The 23464-nt window shown below is 32.2% G+C and overlaps 1 protein-coding gene across 1 annotated transcript; it reads right to left on the bottom strand.

The window, feature by feature from the left end:
• Positions 1 to 9864: 9864 nt before the first annotated feature.
• Positions 9865 to 10456, bottom strand: LOC141528438 (uncharacterized). The gene is made up of 2 exons (XM_074244483.1): positions 10403 to 10456; positions 9865 to 10262 (listed from the first exon to the last, which is right to left on the bottom strand). Exon 2 carries the CDS (start codon positions 10249 to 10251, stop codon positions 9865 to 9867), a length of 387 nt encoding a protein of 128 aa, XP_074100584.1. The 5' UTR covers positions 10252 to 10262; positions 10403 to 10456.
• Between the last annotated feature and the right edge of the window lie 13008 nt (positions 10457 to 23464).

Raw genomic sequence — 23464 nt, 5'->3', positions numbered from 1 at the left:
TCAGAATGCTTCACTATTGTCAAAAAAAATTAACTCAATTTTTTCTGTCCGCTACAACTGACTTAGTTTTAAATCTCATTTTAAAAATTCAATAAAAACAAATTGATATACCCCCCGCGGAGTTCGGCTTTTCCTCACACAAAACTTCAATTTTACGTTTTCTTTTTAGCCTAAATTCCTTACGTGAATTTTATGTAAGCTTTTCTTTGATAAGCACCTTTTGATATGCCTCGTCGACATTTAGCTGCCACAGATGTGGCTCGCATTGTTACCCTCCTTCAAGAGGGCTACAGTCAGGTGAAAGTAGCAGCTTCTATGGGAGTGAGCCAGTCCGTTATCAGTCGGGCCTATGCCCGATTTAACGCGACTCAAAGTTACGATCGTCGTCCGGGTCAAGGTAGACTACGAATCACTACCGAGCGTGATGATCGAGCTATCATTCGAGAAGCTCGTCGAAACCCTACTGCGCATGCCCACACGATCGCTCATCAATTTCGCAATCGTCGACAACGTCCTCCCCAACAACACATATCGGCATCGACGGTTCGAAATCGCTTTCGAGAGCAAGGACTACGCGCTAGACGCGCAAATCGCGTGCCTATGCTCACTCCACGACATCGCCGAGCCCGATTGGCCTATGCTCATGATCATCACCATTGGGGTCGTAGACAGTGGACCAGTGTATTATGGACTGACGAATCTCGATTTTGTCTTCATGGCAGCGATAGACGATCTCTCGTTTGGCGCCGTCGTGGAAAACGAGATCGGGATGGTTTTACGAGACCAGTTACAGCTTTCAATGGTGGATCAGTCATGGTGTGGGCAGGCGTGTCCTTCAATACCAGAACCCCGTTGGTCATCGTTCGTGGGACGTTGACTGCCGATAGGTACGTCGACGAAATTCTGGAGCCACACGTCCTGCCTATGCGCACACGCATGATCATTTTGATGCAGGATAATGCTCGTCCTCACACTGCAGTTCGTACGCGAACTTTTCTCCGCGCCAACAACGTAACAACGCTTAATCATCCAGCGATGAGTCCTGATTTGAACCCAATTGAGCATGTTTGGGACATGCTTGGGCGTCGATTGCGGCGAGACTATCCGCAACTGCACAATCTTCATCAGTTGACTCAAGCGTTGTTACGTTGTTGGCAAGGAATTTCGCAACGTGATATTCGATGATGCATCAACATGCAAGAGCGTTTACGAGCTGTGATTCGGAACAGAGGTGGCAATACACGGTACTGAGCAGTTACTGCCGTGCGTACAGAGGTCATTCGGCAGCTGCAAACAGACAAACACGCAGACAAAGACACACACACACACACACACACACACGCGCGCGCGCGCGCGCGCGCGTGTGTGTGAGAAGCGTAAATCCGACCGAGCAACCTCCACGTGGTATGCTTTGGGTAACGCTAATGCCGGCGGTAAAACAACAGTCGAAAAAAATTGAGAAAATTTCGAAAAAAATTTTCGAAAAAAATTGAAATTTTTTTTTTTTCAAATTTCTTGAAAAATCAATCTCTTTGATCGAAAAAATAAAGAATTTTGAAAAAAAAATTTTTTTTCAATGGAAAAATGAATAAAAATCACAAAATTGCTCATAATGGTGATTTTTGCGAAAACACAGAATTTGAAGCTTCTGGGCACTATGAACAAAAAATCGCAGCGCTTTGAATTTCTTAGGGATTTTAGGGGACACTTTGAAGTTAAAAAATTACTAACGGTATCCTCCGTTCATCCCTTTTATCCAAAGTTATACCAAGTTATCCAAATATCCTTAATTATGCAAATTTTTGTCTTTTTTTCAGTCCGAGTTTTCAATTCAAAAAAAATTTTTTCTTCAAAAGCGGTTTACGTTTTCTTATAGAGAATATTGTGTAGTTTTCAAAACCCTCCTTCGATTTCCTATACGGTCATTATTTCCAGAGTTATTGATTTCCAAAGTAAAAAAAAACTTTTTCGCTTTGATTGACGATAACTCCGCGGCAAATTATCGTACAGGCTTTTTGATTACGTCAAATTAAAGGGTATTAAATTTACTAAAAGAGCTTTTAAACGAAACAATCGAAAAAATTTTTTTGAAGCCCGTAGACCTTTTTTAAGACGAAAAAAAATTTCGAAAAATTTTTTGTCAGTAGTTTTCTTAGGATTTCTCCGACCTGACGATGACAAAAAATTTTCATGGTCATATCTAAAAACTAGATACTTGGAGCTACAATTTGCTTTTTTTTTTTTTTCTGTGCGATCATTTTCCTCGGAGTTACAGCTCGCTGAAAATCACCAAAAAATTTGGAATTTTTTTTATATCCCTTAATTTTTGTGACTAGTGTATATGGTACATGGGTATCTTGTGAGCTCCGTAAGGCGGTTGAAAAGGTATATATTATACAGGAAATAGACGAGATTTGGTCTTATAACACTGTACGGTATATCCCTGGGGATGATAATAATACGGGTTTGTTTGTTGAATATATTAACACTTTCTTGAAAATTAAACAAGAAGCTTCAGGATGGCCTGTTCATTGCATAGATGAACACTCGCGTCAAGAATATATCGATAATTATGAAGCTAGGGAGGGTATTACACTGGATGCCAATAAAATCGGTAAGAGCCCGGGTCTAAGATCTCTAGCTAAGTTATTTTTGAATTCATTTTGGGGTAAGTTTGGGCAACGTGAAAACATGACGAAGAAATCAATTGTCAAAAATTACAGCGAATTGATAGACTTAGCTTTCAACCCTGAGGTCGAAGTAACATCATTATTACCAGTAAATGATGAAACTGTTTTTGTTTCCTGGCAAAATAATTCTGAGTGTTATTCACCATCTGATCGTGCTAACGTTGTAATTGCTGCTTTCACTACCGCTCAAGCTCGCCTCAAATTATATAATTATTTAGATGTGTTGAACGAAAAAGTATTATATTATGATACTGATTCAGTCATATATGTAAGTGATGGTACGAATGACCTAGCTACTGGGGACTTTTTGGGTGACCTAACGGATGAATTAGAGAGTTATGGAAAAGGTAGCTATATTTCCTCATTTGTATCAGGAGGCCCAAAATTTTATTCTAACGTCATTAAACATGAGGGTAAAACCAGTGAATGTTCTAAATTAAAAGGCGTTAAAATTAATGGGTCTACTGAAAAGTTAATTAATTATAATTCCATACGTTCTCTAGTAGTTGACCAGGAAAAAGAGTTTCTGGTATCCTATTCAGGTATACGAAGAGATAATTACCACCAGGTCATAACAAAGACAGAAACGAAAATCATTAGAGTTACGGGCCCTAAAAGACGTAGAGAAGGAGAGGCTGATACTTATCCTTACGGGTGTTACGTCCTCGTAACCGCGCGGTTTGAGAAGAACCGGCACTAAATAATATAAAGGGGTCTGGAGAATTAGGATGGGACGACCTCCAATGTCGTCAGTAGGTGGACTCGAGTTTCCTCCGAAATAAACTGATTTAATATGAAATTAATAGTCTCCGATTTATTTAATTAGTAATGCGATACAATTTAATTATCAGGAGGGAAACCGTCGTACAGTGTAATGTTTATCGGTTTCTAGAGCAGTACTTAGTTGCTTCATGATATTATGAAAAAGGCCTCGAGTTCCCGATGCAGCTCGCTTTTATAGACTCTCCAAGGGACGCGCCCTTGTAGGAGTAGGGTTGCTTATCAGGTTCTCGAAAATGTAGAATGTTCTAGACTTTGGAGTTCACGCTTCTTGCGTCATCAGGGTGAGCTGGCTCATCGGCTGATGCCACTCCAGAGTCTAGTCCACGTAATTGTTTGTTGTTGACTTAGGACATTATTTTCGTGAAAGTTTCTGATGTTGCCGCGTACTGTACTCTAGTTTCCCTTTACATTTTATTATACATTTGTGTTATCAGTAGTGAAGCTGGGGGTGATATCGACATTGCAGGAATATGTTTACCGATAAAGGGTTCGTGTCCGTACTAAGTATTCTACATTACCGGTTGTAGGTTCGTGATAAGTATCGTCTGTAGATATGGACGACCTGTTTTACCGACAGTATGTGTTGTTTGCGGTATATATGTATGACATTTTGGATGAGGTTTTTATCGAGGTTATAGGTGGCGCTTGTGGGGAATTCTGCCGCCATCTTACTATCCGCCATTTTTTAAATTTATCCGCCATTTTGAATTTTACTATCCGCCATTTTGAATCTGCCATCTCGTGGCTGCTATCCGCCATTTTGAATCAACCATCTGGTGGCTGCTATTTCGTGGCTGCTATCCGCCATTTTGAATTTGAGTTCAACATTTTGAGGTTAAAAAAGCATCCTCAACTATTAACCCGCCTTCGGCTCGGCCATAACAGATCAATAGTTCAGGATTACGCATTTGTAGTATGGTATATCCATGTTCTATATATTTAAAATGAAGTTATGTCAACTACTTGCGAGAAGGATTTCACGCAACGCCATCTGGTGACAGCTTGCATTACTTCTAACTGCGCAGTAGATGACTCATTCTGTTCTAGAATTTTCTAACTGCGTAGTAGATGACGTCATCAGACAGGCTTAAACCTGTTCAAGGTCATATAACTGCGCAGTAGATGACTCATTTTGTTCCAGAATTTTCTAACTGCGTAGTAGATGACATCATCAGACAGGTTTAGACTTGTTTTGTGAAAGGGGTGGGGAAATTTCCACGAACCAGATGACTCATTCTGTTCTAGAATTTTCTAACTGCGTAGTAGATGACGTCATCAAACCGTTTTGAGGTAGAGGAGTGGGGGTAGTGTCTGTTTTACCGCTGGTTGATAATATAGATCGGGATCTGTTTTACCGACAGGCGGTGCTTGTTTTTTGTGGTTGGTTGTCTGCCATGCGTGGCCGACTCCGCCTCAGCCCTCTCCATAAATTCATCATTCAACTTGTTTATAACTCCTGAATTGGTTGTTTTCTCCGATCATTTTATTTTTAACCAGCCGGCAAGAAGGATGAGTAGAATAAAAAATATGGATAAATTGAGTGAACAAGAACGAGTTTTTGTGGAGTAATCAACCTTTTTGTGAGGATTTTGATGATCTGATAGAACGAGTGTTTGGTGACGTTCCTCCTGATGCTATTGGTGAATTTGTGCGCAATATTATTGCATTGGAAAAAATTTAGAAGTTATTAATATTGTTCGAACCAAAGTGTTGTGCCTGAATTGTGTTGATAAACAGAATTTAGCAAAAAAACTATTGAAATAACTGAAAAATTTCAGAAACTTCAAGAGCGTAAAGAAAAACACTAATTTCCATGATATGTGAGAGGGGATAAATCATATAAAAGACCGACTTTTTCAGAAAATATTCAGTAATTTTTGTGAGTGATAAAAATTCATCTGTATCGTTGGAAAAAATGACTGGAGAAATAATTATTGATGTGCAAGGGTTCAAGATTCCAAACAATCGCTTTGTGGTGAAAGAACTCGCAGCAATTACTGTGAGTAAAACACCTGATCGGTCTAACATACTTAACATTAAAATTTTCAAGCCACCTTGTAAATGGAGCAGTTTGCCAAATATTTATAAACGCATAAATACATGGTTAATTGATAAATTTCATGGATTATCATGGGACAGTGGATCTATATCATACGATAATGTTAAAGATGTTCTTGACATCATCACAAGAGATTATGAATTTATTTACGTAAAAGGACATGAAAAACAAGAGTGGATTCAAAATTTTTGCAGTCCAACAAAACAAGTTATTGATCTGGAATGTTTGGGGTGTCCATCAATCAACAAATTACCGAATACTTTACAATGTCATCAGCATCAGGGAAATGAACACAGTAACATACTGTACGATGATTACCACTGCGCAATGGAATATGTTCAGCGATTACAGATATGGTTCATCGAAAATTATTTATATCATATTTAATTTAATATTCTTAAAGTATATTACTGTTTTTGAGTTGAATTATGAATCTTGTAACAAAAAAAAATAAAAAAATTTCAAATAACCTCCATATTTTTTTGTACAACATTCTTTAATTTTTTTCCATGTATTTATTAAAATATTGATAAAATAATATTAAAGTCTTATAGTTGACATAATAATTTATAAGAAACATGATCCTCCTGTACTACAGAGTGTTTCAAGGTTACAAATAGCAAGTAAATATTTTTGTTAATTTGTAGTTCTTATTTATTAAGATATAAAATAATCCTATAGTTTCATAGTTAACATAAATAAAATAATATTAAAGTCTCATAGTTGATATAATAATTTATAAGAAACATGATCCTCCTGTACTAAAGAGTGTTTAAAGGTCACAAATAACAAGTAAATATCTTTATTAATTTGTAGTTCTTATTTATTAAGATATAAAATAATCCTATAGTTTCATAGTTAACATAATCATTCATAAGAAACATGAACCTTCTACGCCAAAGAGTGTTTCAATGTCATAAATAGCAGGCAAATATTTTTATTGATATGTTGTTATTATTTATTAAAATATAAAATAATCTTAAAGTTTCATGGTTCACATAAGAAATATGAGTCTTCTGAACTGGAGATATTGTTTTTAACATCATATAAACTGCGAACAAATAATTTTTGTTTAAGTCGTTACGACGTAGCAGTAATTGTTTATTTTACTTCCGTTATTTTGTTGTAATAAGATACTTTTAAGACAGTAACAATGTTATAAGTGATTACGTTGTCAATAAGTTTTATGTACCTCTCACGGATACACATCGATTGTTACCAACATCAAATTGTAATTGTATTTTCTGCTCTATATAAGAAAGTGTCAGAGGACCCATAGTCAAACTTCATTAGTAAATCATCGTGAATATAATTTTTTAATATAACCCAGTCGAGTATTTCTTTCAAATTCTGAGTGAATCCCCAGTTTTTTTATCATTAATTTTTTTCTGTGGGAAGTTGATCTTTTTTTTCTGTGCGAAGTTGATCTGTCAAATCCAGGTGAGCAGTGTTTCTTTTCGATTTCAAACTTTTTACTTGAAAATACTTCTGTTTTTTTGGATTTCTTAAATAGTTGTAAAAAAGACAATTTTCCTTGAGTTCTGTATAGTGTTACTGATTATTTTTTTCAATTCTTAAAGGAAAATTCACCATGGCTGTTCCAAACTTGGATGTGGAATTCATCATATCACCTGTTGAATGGGAAATGGAAATGTCAAGTCTGGTCTTAATGGACATCATGAAATTGGCTTGACAGCGTCAATTTATTTTGACTGGTGACTTAAATGGTGCTAAAATAACCATTGCAAACATCAGCGCGGAATCTATGATGATTACAGAAAAGACAGTTTGGTTCAAAGTTGATCTAGACTTTTCAACGTTTCCATATATCATTAACCGTGAAGAATTGTTTACATCAGAATTTCAGCAGCAGTTGCTGCAGCGACATCAGCAACGTCAGCAACGACAACAGCAGCAGCAGCGAGTTGAGGTTATTTATCTCAGTGATGATGATGATGATGATAATGAGAATCATTAGTTTACTGTCATCGTTGATTTTCATTATAATTTTATTACTTATGACTTTCAGGTAAAATACTAACCATTTTGGTACATAAAAATATTTTAGGTACATGTAAAAAATGAAAATATCAGTTCAAATTGAGTTCATACACTTGTCTCATAAAAAAGTTATTCGTTACTGAATATTTTAATTAAAAAAACAATTAAGACTTTTTATCTGACAAATCAGCAAACCCAAGTTGTACTGATATTTTCAATTTACATGTATCTGAAATATTTTTAAGTACCAAAATACTCAGTATTTTACCTGAAAACTTATCTATCTATCAAAATATTATTTTATTTTATAAAATGAGTTTATATATATATATATATATATATATATATATATATATATATATATATATCTGTTATCTATATTATTGTATGTATATATGAAATAAATTTATACATATGGGTTAATCATATATCCATATTATTGCATTCAAAAAATATCAATAAAAAACAAAAAAATTTTTAATTTTTATTGGTTTTATTTATAAATTACTACTACTTTTTATTTATAAGTTCTTATTGGTAATTGTATGCATATCAATTATATTCATTAAGGTAAGTGGAAATAAAATCTTCTATATAAAATGAGATTAATTAAAACAGTTGAAAAATTAACTTAAAATTTGATTGCTGGAAGAATATGGTCTCTGACTTTTTTTATTCCTTGAAAAATTAGGTGTTGTGAAGCACAAAGTTTAAAATTCTAGCATTTCTTAAACCAGTACAATTGTTTTATCAAGATAGTACGAGAAATTTATACTTCGTGTGTGTAATTTTTCAACCAATCAAAAATCATTGATTATATTTTTATGATAGTTAGATTTCTTAGTTATCATTATAGTTATGTTGAAGTTGTCTATTTTATTATATGTGATTAATATAACGAAAGCTACTAATACTGGAAATGTCATATTGAAACTTTGCTTGACTATTGTATTGAAATCACCTATGCTAAGTTGTGTTGGTGAATGTAAGATCTCTCACATTCTTGGAAACCATATTACTTCTTATATAATAAAAATATGTTAAAAATATTCAAAGTGTTAGTTTTTATAAGAATCTAAACATCACGTTTAATAAAATAAGATATACCCTGTAATTTCCCATAAAGATCAATGACAGAATCAAACGTTTTACTGTATATCTATATATATTTTTTCTCTCTGCTACAATAATCACTAACCGAAATTAGTCTTTATTACTTTCTAGTAATTCGATTTTAAAGTTTTGATTAATTTTCCATAAAGGTATATTATTAAAATTAATATTAAAAGTGTCAATTTTTTAAAATAAATTCAACTAAAACTTCTATTGCTGTTAAGAAAATCCTGAGATTTTACTCAATATACCTACAAGAAATCTTTAAAAATATTTCTAAATTTAAAAATTTTCAAACCTCTTTCAAGAATTATAATTCTATAATTATAATTTACTATTTTACAAGTAGAATCTTAGTTTAACAGTTGGAAGTTAACAAAAAAAAACATTAAAAATATATTTAAAACTTCAACAAATAAACCAGTGAATAAATTAAACAATTACATTATCTTGATAAAACAATTGTACTGGTTTAAGAAATGCTAGAATTTTAAACTTTGTGCTTCACAAAACCTAATTTTTCAAGGAATAAAAAAAGTCAGAGACCATATTCTTCCAGCAATCAAATTTTAAGTTAATTTTTCAACTGTTTTAATTAATCTCATTTTATATAGAAGATTTTATTTCCACTTACCTTAATGAATATAATTGATATGCATACAATTACCAATAAGAACTTATAAATAAAAAGTAGTAGTAATTTATAAATAAAACCAATAAAAATTAAAAATTTTTTTGTTTTTTATTGATATTTTTTGAATGCAATAATATGGATATATGATTAACCCATATGTATAAATTTATTTCATATATACATACAATAATATAGATAACAGATATATATATATATATATATATATATATATATATATATATAAACTCATTTTATAAAATAAAATAATATTTTGATAGATAGATAAGTTTTCAGGTAAAATACTGAGTATTTTGGTACTTAAAAATATTTCAGATACATGTAAATTGAAAATATCAGTACAACTTGGGTTTGCTGATTTGTCAGATAAAAAGTCTTAATTGTTTTTTTAATTAAAATATTCAGTAACGAATAACTTTTTTATGAGACAAGTGTATGAACTCAATTTGAACTGATATTTTCATTTTTACATGTACCTAAAATATTTTTATGTACCAAAATGGTTAGTATTTTACCTGAAAGTCATAAGTAATAAAATTATAATGAAAATCAACGATGACAGTAAACTAATGATTCTCATTATCATCATCATCATCATCACTGAGATAAATAACCTCAACTCGCTGCTGCTGCTGTTGTTGTTGCTGACGTTGCTGATGTCGCTGCAGCAACTGCTGCTGAAATTCTGATGTAAACAATTCTTCACGGTTAATGATATATGGAAACGTTGAAAAGTCTAGATCAACTTTGAACCAAACTGTCTTTTCTGTAATCATCATAGATTCCGCGCTGACGTTTGCAATGGTTATTTTAGCACCATTTAAGTCACCAGTCAAAATAAATTGACGCTGTAAAGCCAATTTCATGATGTTCATTAAGACCAGACTTGACATTTCCATTTCCCATTCAACAGGTGATATGATGAATTCCACATCCAAGTTTGGAACAGCCATGGTGAATTTTCCTTTAAGAATTGAAAAAAATAATCAGTAACACTATACAGAACTCAAGGAAAATTGTCTTTTTTACAACTATTTAAGAAATCCAAAAAAACAGAAGTATTTTCAAGTAAAAAGTTTGAAATCGAAAAGAAACACTGCTCACCTGGATTTGACAGATCAACTTCGCACAGAAAAAAAAGATCAACTTCCCACAGAAAAAAATTAATGATAAAAACTGGGGATTCACTCAGAATTTGAAAGAAATACTCGACTGGGTTATATTAAAAAATTATATTCACGATGATTTACTAATGAAGTTTGACTATGGGTCCTCTGACACTTTCTTATATAGAGCAGAAAATACAATTACAATTTGATGTTGGTAACAATCGATGTGTATCCGTGAGAGGTACATAAAACTTATTGACAACGTAATCACTTATAACATTGTTACTGTCTTAAAAGTATCTTATTACAACAAAATAACGGAAGTAAAATAAACAATTACTGCTACGTCGTAACGACTTAAACAAAAATTATTTGTTCGCAGTTTATATGATGTTAAAAACAATATCTCCAGTTCAGAAGACTCATATTTCTTATGTGAACCATGAAACTTTAAGATTATTTTATATTTTAATAAATAATAACAACATATCAATAAAAATATTTGCCTGCTATTTATGACATTGAAACACTCTTTGGCGTAGAAGGTTCATGTTTCTTATGAATGATTATGTTAACTATGAAACTATAGGATTATTTTATATCTTAATAAATAAGAACTACAAATTAATAAAGATATTTACTTGTTATTTGTGACCTTTAAACACTCTTTAGTACAGGAGGATCATGTTTCTTATAAATTATTATATCAACTATGAGACTTTAATATTATTTTATTTATGTTAACTATGAAACTATAGGATTATTTTATATCTTAATAAATAAGAACTACAAATTAACAAAAATATTTACTTGCTATTTGTAACCTTGAAACACTCTGTAGTACAGGAGGATCATGTTTCTTATAAATTATTATGTCAACTATAAGACTTTAATATTATTTTATCAATATTTTAATAAATACATGGAAAAAATTAAAGAATGTTGTACAAAAAAAATATGGAGGTTATTTGAAATTTTTTTTATTTTTCTTTTGTTACAAGATTCATAATTCAACTCAAAAACAGTAATATACTTTAAGAATATTAAATTAAATATGATATAAATAATTTTCGATGAACCATATCTGTAATCGCTGAACATATTCCATTGCGCAGTGGTAATCATCGTACAGTATGTTACTGTGTTCATTTCCCTGATGCTGATGACATTGTAAAGTATTCGGTAATTTGTTGATTGATGGACACCCCAAACATTCCAGATCAATAACTTGTTTTGTTGGACTGCAAAAATTTTGAATCCACTCTTGTTTTTCATGTCCTTTTACGTAAATAAATTCATAATCTCTTGTGATGATGTCAAGAACATCTTTAACATTATCGTATGATATAGATCCACTGTCCCATGATAATCCATGAAATTTATCAATTAACCATGTATTTATGCGTTTATAAATATTTGGCAAACTGCTCCATTTACAAGGTGGCTTGAAAATTTTAATGTTAAGTATGTTAGACCGATCAGGTGTTTTACTCACAGTAATTGCTGCGAGTTCTTTCACCACAAAGCGATTGTTTGGAATCTTGAACCCTTGCACATCAATAATTATTTCTCCAGTCATTTTTTCCAACGATACAGATGAATTTTTATCACTCACAAAAAATTACTGAATATTTTCTGAAAAAGTCGGTCTTTTATATGATTTATCCCCTCTCACATATCATGGAAATTAGTGTTTTTCTTTACGCTCTTGAAGTTTCTGAAATTTTTCAGTTATTTCCAATAGTTTTTTTGCTAAATTCTGTTTATCAACACAATTCAGGCACAACACTTTGGTTCGAACAATATTAATAACTTCTAAATTTTTTTCCAATGCAATAATATTGCGCACAAATTCACCAATAGCATCAGGAGGAACGTCACCAAACACTCGTTCTATCAGATCATCAAAATCCTCACAAAAAGGTTGATTACTCCACAAAAAAACTCGTTCTTGTTCACTCAATTTATCCATATTTTTTATTCTACTCATCCTTCTTGCCGGCTGGTTAAAAATAAAATGATCGGAGAAAACAACCAATTCAGGAGTTATAAACAAGTTGAATGATGAATTTATGGAGAGGGCTGAGGCGGAGTCGGCCACGCATGGCAGACAACCAACCACAAAAAAACAAGCACCGCCTGTCGGTAAAACAGATCCCGATCTATATTATCAACCAGCGGTAAAACAGACACTACCCCCACTCCTCTACCTCAAAACGGTTTGATGACGTCATCTACTACGCAGTTAGAAAATTCTAGAACAGAATGAGTCATCTGGTTCGTGGAAATTTCCCCCACCCCTTTCACAAAACAAGTCTAAACCTGTCTGATGATGTCATCTACTACGCAGTTAGAAAATTCTGGAACAAAATGAGTCATCTACTGCGCAGTTATATGACCTTGAACAGGTTTAAGCCTGTCTGATGACGTCATCTACTACGCAGTTAGAAAATTCTAGAACAGAATGAGTCATCTACTGCGCAGTTAGAAGTAATGCAAGCTGTCACCAGATGGCGTTGCGTGAAATCCTTCTCGCAAGTAGTTGACATAACTTCATTTTAAATATATAGAACATGGATATACCATACTACAAATGCGTAATCCTGAACTATTGATCTGTTATGGCCGAGCCGAAGGCGGGTTAATAGTTGAGGATGCTTTTTTAACCTCAAAATGTTGAACTCAAATTCAAAATGGCGGATAGCAGCCACGAAATAGCAGCCACCAGATGGTGGATTCAAAATGGCGGATAGCAGCCACGAGATGGCAGATTCAAAATGGCGGATAGTAAAATTCAAAATGGCGGATAAATTTAAAAAATGGCGGATAGTAAGATGGCGGCGGAATTCACCACCAGCGCCATCTGCAAAACCTCGACCATATCCTCAAACTGTCGGTAAAACAGGTCACCCATATCGACAAATGGTGCTTAGCATGGACACGAATCCACAGTCGGTAAAAACAGATTCCTGTAATATCGGTATCACTCCTCAGTTTCACTACTGTTATCATTAAGCGTTCCTTGTTGGAATGTTAATGGTAACTTAAAAACAACTTATTTGTTCTACTGCTTGTTGAATCATTCTAGTTTTTCTATTAACATTCTTCGAAAGAAAATGTTAATGTGAACTTAAAAATACTCTGTTTACTCAGGTGTTGGCTGAGTTTCACTTATCATTTTCTTAGTATTTAATGTTTAACATTTGGAATTCTTTACTTATCGTTTAACATTATATTTATGAAAAAATGAATATTTATGAAATTATTGTACAATTGTTAGAGTTTAAATTCGCGCGCGTATTCGCTATCAGAGACATCTGCGAATGCAGGTGGGGACGTAACACGGGTATAAAAGTTCTCGTAACAACTAACTATGATTTTCGTTTTAATTTGTAAATATTTTTTGTAAATATTTTTTGTAATTTTTTCTTGGTAAATATTTCTTTGTAAATATTTTTTGTAAAAATTTTTTGTAATTTTTTTCTTTGTAAATATTTTTTTTTTTTTGTAAAAATTTTTTCTTGTAAATTTTTTATAATTTTTTTCTTTGTAAATATTTTTTTTTGTAAACATTTTTTGTTGTAAATATTTTGTGAAATTTTTTTGTAAATATTTTTTTTTGTAAAAATTTTTTCTTGTAATTATTTTTTGTAAAATTTTTTGTAAGAATTGTTTGTAACCTATAAAACTTTTTTTTATTTATTTTAAATAAAACTAATAAAAAAAATTTGTTTCATTACTTAGATTAAGCTACTTCTTCCTATAAGTATCCTTGTAAGTCAAATTCTATTACATAATTCAAAATGGATCCAAGGTGGAAACATCCATTTACTTCAATCATTTGCGGACCAACAGGATGTGGAAAAACTTTTTTTGTAAAACGTTTTTTAAAAGAAATTAGGGAAATTTGTGATATCAATTTTAGTAAAGTTATATTTTGCTACGCTGAGTGGCAGAAGGGTTATACAGAGTACGACAAGACATTTGTCGAATTTCGCGAAGGTTTGCCTCAGTCCAGTGATTTCGATGATAATTTACCTAAATTAGTAGTAATAGATGATTTAATGTGAGAATCTTCAAATGGTGCTATTGTCGACTTATTTACTAAAGGCAGCCATCATAAAAATTTAAGTGTTATGTTTCTGTCGCAAAATTTATTCCACCAAGGAAAAGGTCAGCGAGATATATCTCTAAACACAAACTATATTGTAGTATTTAAAAATCCCTGGGACAGAGCACTGATCTTTCATTTGGCTCGACAGGTATATCCAGAAGACCCCAAGTTTTTACAAGAAGCTTATTTTGATGCTACATCAAAAGCACACGGCTACCTACTTTTAGATCTTAAGCAATCTACACCCGAAAATTATAGGTACAGAACATGTATATTTCCATCAGATCAATATCATTATGTTTATATTCCGAAAAAATGTAATGATATAAAAGGAAATAACTCGCAAAATAATGTATCAGTTGTGCGTATGTAATGGGGGGAGAAAGGTCGTCAAGCAGTAATTCTGCTCATAAATCAATTGGTCGTAAAAATATAGCTCTACTTCAAGCTCTTCTGTAGGCGTCACCAGCTCAGCGTCGTGCCATACTTCGTCACGCGAAAAAGGATTTAATTCAAGTTATATGCGAGTGTTGTTTGAATGTTTTGCACGGTAATATTCCTTTAAAAGAATCTGAAAAAAAGTTACTAGCTAAACACAAAGCTACTTTACGAAAACTGAGTAGCAAAAAAAATAATATTTCAACAAAGAAGAAACTAATCAATCAAAAAGGAGGAGCATTTTTACCTATGCTTTTGGGTCCCTTACTCGGTGCTCTAGTGTCTAACCTAATCTAATAAATATGGAACATGTGAAAAAGATGGTACTTATTCCGTATGAAGATATTGATAAATTAAAATCTGGAGTCAAATATTTCAGCCAAGATTTAAATAACGTCACTAATCACTTTTTACCCACATCTCAAACCCCTGGTGATATACAAGCTCGTTTGGATGCTGAATTGACTAAAATTTTAAACACGAATTCATTAGATATTAATGATCGTGATAAATTAAAACAATACTCTGAAGTATTAAGACGTTATCTATTTTTAAAAATAGAGAACACAATAACATTCCAGTGTTAGAAAAAAAGAAGTTGACAATAGTGAAGTTGTTCCTGATCTTACAGATTTCTCTAACATTAATAATAATCAGGATATTAGTACCGCAGTGGTAACAGATAATACTCAGCATAATAGATCATATCAAACTTCAGACATAATAACTGGTGTTCCGAAATCATATCAAGCATTGGCTAAAAATATTCTACGACATATTGAGTCTGTAGATGGTGACAGGAGATTAAACTGGGACAATAAAGGAAGTGTTACTTTGGATGGGCGTAAAATACCTGGTGGTAATATAGTTGATCTCATAAACGATGCTGTACGTCACCGAAAATCAGTAAAAGCTACTGGTAGAAACTTTTTTGCTGCGTATTTACAAGAAATAAATACTCCTCGAGAGTTTGTAGGAAATAGTAGTTTCTGGAATAAAGATGTAGTAAATATAAAAATACTACCTCTCAATACATCTACACCTAAACGTACAAATAAAAGTAATATTTCATCGGAAAACTCACAACGTTTTCAATCTCTTGCAAATAGTACTTTACAGAGTGGTGGTAATAAAAAACAGATGTATAAAAATTCATTCAAATGGCTACGACTATAGAAGAAACTCTTAAAAAAGAGTATTACAATCCGTCTAATCCTGTATCATACTCCGGAGCACGTAATTTAGTGGAAAAATTCAAAAAAAATATACCCGAAGAAAAAATAAATGAATGGTTAGCTGCTCAGGATACTTACACTAGACATAGACCTACACGGCGTAAATTTCCAAGGTTACATTATACTGTTTCAAATATAGATGATGTATGGGAGGCTGATCTTGTAGAAATAAAATCTTTAAAAACTTATAATGATGGTGTCTCATTTCTCCTTGTTGTAATAGATGTATTAAGTAAATATGTATGGGTTGAACCCTTATTAGATAAATCTGCCAAGTCTGTGATGCAAGGATTTAAAAATATTTTTGACCGAAGTAATGGACGTAAACCTTTCATGATCCAAACAGATAAAGGAAAGGAATTTGTAGCAGGTACTGTGCAAGAATACTTAAAATCAAAAGACATATACTATAGAACTGCACGAAACCCCGATGTAAAAGCAAGTGTAGTAGAACGTGTTAACAGAACTTTGAAAGAACGAATGTGGCGGTATTTTAGTCATCGGAAAACTTATAAATACATTGATATTTTACAACAATTAGTTGAGGCTTATAATCATACAAAACATAGCTCGATAAAGATGGAGCCTGCATCAGTAAATTTAGATAACGCTGGGGAGGTGTTTCGTAATATTCAAAAACGATATCCAGTGATAAGACCTCGAAAAAAACTCTTTCAATATAAGGTAAATGATTATGTACGGATCAGTAAATATAAGTCTACGTTCGAGAAAGGTTATGAGGCTGGTTATACTGAAGAAATTTTTCAAGTTACAAAAACTAAACTACGCCAAAATATTCCTACTTATGAATTAAAAGATTTAAATGGTGAAGAAATTGATGGTTTTTTCTATGAACAAGAAATAGTGCGAGTGATTAAGGATCTTGAAAAGAAGAATTTCTGATTGAAAAAATCATTAAAACCAAAGGAAAAGGAAAAAATAAACAATATTTTGTAAAGTGGCAGGGATATCCAGACAAATTCAATTCTTGGGTTCTTGCATCGACAATATCAGAATGAATAAAACAGAATTTCTTATGGTTTTACCAAGTGATAGTAGTATGAATTATTTTCCGGACAACACGGCAGCTCATTACACAACAATGCTACCAGATCACATTAAATTGGAAGGGCAATGGGTAGTAGGACTAAAAGAAATACAGTTCCCTGCAAGTTTTTTTCACATTCAGTCAAAAAAAAGGAGGGGGCTGTATTTAGTTAGCGCTGGCCCTGCCGGCTATGGAGTTCCTGATATATATTCAGATTTTTACTTACCCAGAGGACATTATACAGACCACAGGAAATTCATGTCCGCTTTGAATAACTTCCCTGATACTGCAGAACATTTTCACTTTAAAATAAATGATTCAGGATTTACCACTGTAAAAAGAATCTGTCAACCTCCGAAATATAAAGATACCAGTCATCGTCTTCTGTTATCTTCAACTTTATTAGATATTTTAGGTTTTAACCACTATGACGCTAGAACCAATCAAAGAGACTTTCTTTTAGGTACAAAAGGCAGTGATAGTTATGAATATATAAATGTAAGTGAAAGACCCTTCAGCTTGACAAGAGGGATACCCGATAGATTTTTCATTTATTGCGATATTTATGCTCCATATGTAACTGGAGACATAAATTCATCGTTATTACGAGCAGTAACTTTAGAAACAAGTTTATATTCATTAGGGTGGGTCAAAAAAATCGAATAATTTATTTTTGATTTTATACTCTGAAAAATAGGTTCGTAGACACCTAAAAAGAATTCTCTCCAAGTATAAGCTCTTAATTATAACGGGAAGGTCCTCCGCTTTGCGGGTTTCTATTTTTTTCGAATAATCAGATAAAAAAATTTATATCTCGCTTCCATCTGCTTGGAAAAATATTCCGTGGCATAGATTTTGTGAGAAATTGAATGCTTTACAAAAAAGGTCTCTTATGACTTTTTCAAAAACTCAACCGATTAAAAGATATTCATAGTTGAAGTTTGGCTATTTTAAGGAAAATATTCGTTTTTATTATGAATTTTATAAGTCGATGAAAAAAATTATTTCGGATTGCGGAACTCATGATTTTGTAGGAAATTTACTGCTCTACAAAAATGGTCTCTTATGATTTTTGATTAAGTGAAGCCGTTACGAGATATTCATCGTCAAACATTAACGAATATCAATATTTCCAGTTTTTGATCAATAATTCGATAAATTTTAATTTAAACTATGAGTTTCAGGAAAATTTACATAAATTTGAGTTTCGATCGATAAAGAAATGTTATAAACAATTTTTTTAATATTGTTTTCAGTCTTGAGCTTGTTTGATTGCATTAAAACAAGAAATTAGAGCATTTTTTCGACATATAGCCAATGATTAGTTTAATTTGAAGTGAATGACATATTTCTTTGTCAAATTTAATATGAAAAGTATTGAATCAAGTGAGAAACAACCAGTATTTAACTTTTTTATAGATAAATTTTTATTGAATTATCAATTGCAATATAATTGTCTATATTTTTAACATAACAGTACGCTATTACTATAAATAATTTCTTTTATTACAATTTGGGAATGTTTTTGATGTTCTTTGACAACTTGTAATAAGTACTGGAATTGTTCTTCATTTTTTGTCAAGCATTGATTATATTCACTGACTAATGCAACAGCTCGCTCTGCTGAATCATTGACAACTTTTAGTTGTTGAAAGTATTCTTTATTTTCGAGATAACTCTCATTAGTAGGCCATAATTCAACATCGACATCAAGAAAGTCATACGGTAGATCGAAGATTTTGAAAAGATTTAATGACTTTTTAGACACAAAGTCACTCAGAGTTCTCTGCGCCAATGAATTCAAATCTTTTTAGCAATTACAAATCTTTTAGCTTTAGAATCTGTACCTTCACGAGTATTAACAGCTTCAACAATACGTTTTTTTACTTCTAATGGAACGCCATCGTCAAACAGTGATAAAATGGCAAGTTCATCGCTCAAATACCATAAGTGCGAAATCATTTTTTCACACGTAGCTGAAGAAATCAAAGGATTGATATGTTTGTACTCCAATAAATTTTTCATAAACTGCAAGTCATGATAAGCAGCAGTTGTTGCAGAAGTTGATGAAAACCAAGCTTTTAAATACAATGTGACTATAAAAATACAGAAATGACGAAGACCATGCAATTCTTTCTGAGAGAGTTTGAATTCATCTCTGAATAGATACATTTTCAAACTATAAATGGCCTTAGCCATCCATCTAGCATGATGAACAGCACCAGGACGTTTGAAAGAAATCTTTTCTTGAGGCATTTCTCCAAGGAAAATCAATGATAATTCCAATAATTCTTTATCTAACTTATTATAACATTTCTTTATCGATCGAAACTCAAATTTATGTAAATTTTCCTGAAACTCATAGTTTAAATTAAAATTTATCGAATTATTGATCAAAAACTGGAAATATTGATATTCGTTAATGTTTGACGATGAATATCTCGTAACGGCTTCACTTAATCAAAAATCATAAGAGACCATTTTTGTAGAGCAGTAAATTTCCTACAAAATCATGAGTTCCGCAATCCGAAATAATTTTTTTCATCGACTTATAAAATTCATAATAAAAACGAATATTTTCCTTAAAATAGCCAAACTTCAACTATGAATATCTTTTAATCGGTTGAGTTTTTGAAAAAGTCATAAGAGACCTTTTTTGTAAAGCATTCAATTTCTCACAAAATCTATGCCACGGAATATTTTTCCAAGCAGTTGGAAGCGAGATATAAATTTTTTTATCTGATTATTCGAAAAAAATAGAAACCCGCAAAGCGGAGGACCTTCCCGTTATAATTAAGAGCTTATACTTGGAGAGAATTCTTTTTAGGTGTCTACGAACCTATTTTTCAGAGTATAAAGTCAAAAATAAATTATTCGATTTTTTTGACCCACCCTAATATTCATACGGAATGACTATCACCAATAATTACGGCTCTCCTAATTATATACCCATTATATCGAATTCTTTTAGAACAATTGAAATAGATATAAGAAATAATAATGGTGATCCTATGCCATTTGAGTACGGACCTTTGAACGTGACACTTCACTTTAAGAGAATTGATTAAAAAATGTCTCATTACATTGAATACTATAATAATCAGGCGGGTGGAGGTTATAAAGAAAAATATAATAGATTTGGTAAAGTTTATGTCGGCTCTTATCAACATGGTCATGGAATAGGTGCTTTTCTGGGAGGACTCTTTCGCAGAGTAGTACCTTTTCTTGGAAAAGCAGCACGTGCAATAGGAAAAGAGGCTGTTCATACAGGGATGAATGTATTAAGTGATGTTCCAACGGGTCAAGTACCTTTCAAACAATCATTGGAACACAGACTTACAGAAACAGGGATGCGACTTAAAAGAAAGGCATCAGAAAAATTGGATGAGATGATGCGTGGGTCGGGGTATAAAAGCCAGCGAATACGTAGATTAACTCACAAAGTACATAACCGCGGAAGAGTGCGGAAGCGTAGTAGTAAGAAAAAAAAGGCTACCAAAAAGAGGAAAACTTCAAAACAAAATAAACGTAAAGTGAAAAAATCTAAGAAGCGTGACGTTTATGATATATTTAATTAATACAAAATGTCATTTTTACATTCTCACTCAGAGGAGTGTGCAAAATCTGAACTAGATTTATTCACACTACCTCCAACGCAAACAAGTATTGAACAATCGCAATGGACATATTACAACCCTATGGCATCTTTATCGGACGATATTCCGATAGAATTTGTTATACCTGGACACGGTGAAGAATACATTGACTTATCACATACTATGATAAAAATTAAAGCAAAAATTGTACAAAGTGATGGTACAGTTGTTGAAAATGATGTTGTGGGTCCAATAAATAATTTTTACATTCAATGTTTAATCAAGTAGATGTCTTTTTCAATCAAAAAATCATTTCACCACCTAATAATGCCTACGCTTATAGAGCTTATATTGAATCATGTTTAAATTATGGAGTCGATGCAAAAACTACTCATCTTAAAATGGCGTTGTGGAGTATGGATACATTAGGGGAATTTGATAGTGTAGAAAAGGATAAAAATAAGGGTCTAAAAGATAGAATGACATTCACAACGAATGGAAAAGAGTTTGAAATGATGGGTCATTTACATTGTGATGTTTTTAATCAAGATAAATTTTTACTTAACGGAGTCGAAATGAGAATTCGTTTAGTTCGATCAAAAAACACATTTTGTCTTATGAATGGAAGTAAAAATAACTACATTGTCAAGATTTTGGAGGCTATGTTAATAACGAGAAGAGTGAAAATTAACCCGAGTATTTTAATAGCTCATGCAAGAACATTGGGTCAAACAACTGCAAAGTATCCGCTTACTAGAGTTGAAGTAAAATCGTTTGTTTTATCCAAAGGAATACTTGGAAAATACTATCGATAATGTGGTATTGGGCCAATTACCTAAAAGAATAATAGTTGGTTTTGTAGACAATAGAGCATACAACGGTTCCAAAACACATAATCCTTTCAATTTTCAAACTTTTTCATTAAACTATCTTTGTTTATACATCGATGGCCAACAAGTGTTGGGTAGGGCACTACAGCCGGAATTTGGTAAAGATAATTACTCTGAGGTAGAAGCATATAACACCTTATTTAGTGGAACGGGTGTACACTTCGGAAATACGGGGTCATGGATCACACGCTTAGATTATCAATATGGAAGCACTCTTTATGCTTTTGATTTAACACCAGACCTATCCGCAAATTTGGCTTCTCATTGGAATTTAGTTAAGAACGGAAGTCTCAGACTAGAAGTACGTTTTAGTAAAGCTCTTGAAGTTAATGTAAACTGCATTACATACTTAGAGTTTGATAACATTTTGGAAATTGATTCATCACGCCAGGTTATAGTAGATTATAATTAAAGAGAAATAGTGTATATTTTTATATAATGAGAGCAATATTTGGATTAGTGATGGCTTATCATCCGCTTCCTCGATTATTAGACAAAATTATTACTAGTAATTTTGACTAAAAGTATATAACTAAAAGTTTTAAGAAGATGAATCAGTATTCAGTGTGATACCTCGCTGTACAGACAATTTTATGGACACTCTTCAATTAGTAAAACTTTTACCCTATACTGATGCAAGCGTTGGAGGAGTCTATCCATCAGACAAAATCCCCTGCATCTGGCCTAGACCCTGTGCAATTATTGCCAACACCGATGATCATACCAAACCGGGAACCCACTGGGTCGCATTCTTTGTCAATAAACATGGACACGGAATCTATTTCGACAGTTTCGGACGACCCCCCAGTGACTCTCGATTTACTCAGCGCCTTGGAAGAAATTGTAGAGGAGGATACAAATGGAACCAGCAACAATTACAGGATATTAACTCCAATTATTGTGGTCAATATTGTATTGTTGTTCTTCATTGGCTTAGTAATAACAAATCCTTATCATCCTTTCTTAATTTGTTTGAGAAGGATACAAAACGAAACGACCGATCATTAATAAAAATGTTTAAAAAAATATTGAAAAAGAAAGATATGAAAAATAAATTAAAAAAACCGTTTAAAAATTTATCAGGAGAAGGACGTCTATATTCGCAATCAAGTGTTTCTAAATAATAAAATATATATTTTGTAAAATAAAAATGTGACATTTATATCATAATTGTGAAAATTAGTTTATTAAAAATTCAAAAAAATTTTTAATTGTTATTATTTAACTAAGTAGACCCTTATCATGCTAGATTATAAATTATTTTTAATCGGAATTAAGTTATAATTACTATTAAGTAAAAAAAAAAAAAAAAAAAAAAAACAAGTTATATTCATTTTTTTCTTTATTTATCATTTTTACACCATTATTTTTTATTCATACTTATAAAACACTATTATTATTATTATTATTATTATTATTATTATTATTATTATTATTATTATTATTGCTACATATTTTTACCGAAGAGGCGGATTTTCTTTTTACAAGGTTCATTATTCACTATAGAGGGTAATGGTCTTTTTTTTTTGGGGAGAGAGCGAGATTTTATGAACTCCTGAACTGCCCAATCTGTCTCCTGTGATAATGAAGATGGCTCTTTTTCCAGTTGATCAGCCTCAGATGACAAGTCAAAAATATCATTCGATTCATCGTCCTCCAGAGTGACCACTGGAATAGCTGCAGTAACTGCAGTGCTCTCTTCTTCCAGCGTAATCACTGGAACTGGTGTGATAACT

Source organism: Cotesia typhae, unplaced genomic scaffold, assembly GCF_013202065.1.
Source record: "Cotesia typhae breed Kobodo isofemale line unplaced genomic scaffold, CoteBio_Ctyphae contig_43, whole genome shotgun sequence".
NCBI lineage: Eukaryota > Metazoa > Arthropoda > Insecta > Hymenoptera > Braconidae > Cotesia > Cotesia typhae.
Note: the sequence above shows the minus strand (reverse complement) of the source record. Positions and strands in the feature narration are given on the sequence as shown.

Bases quoted from the DNA above. Each gene is read 5' to 3' on its own strand.
- LOC141528438 (XM_074244483.1), bottom strand. From the start codon at position 10,251: ATGGCTGTTCCAAACTTGGATGTGGAATTCATCATATCACCTGTTGAA.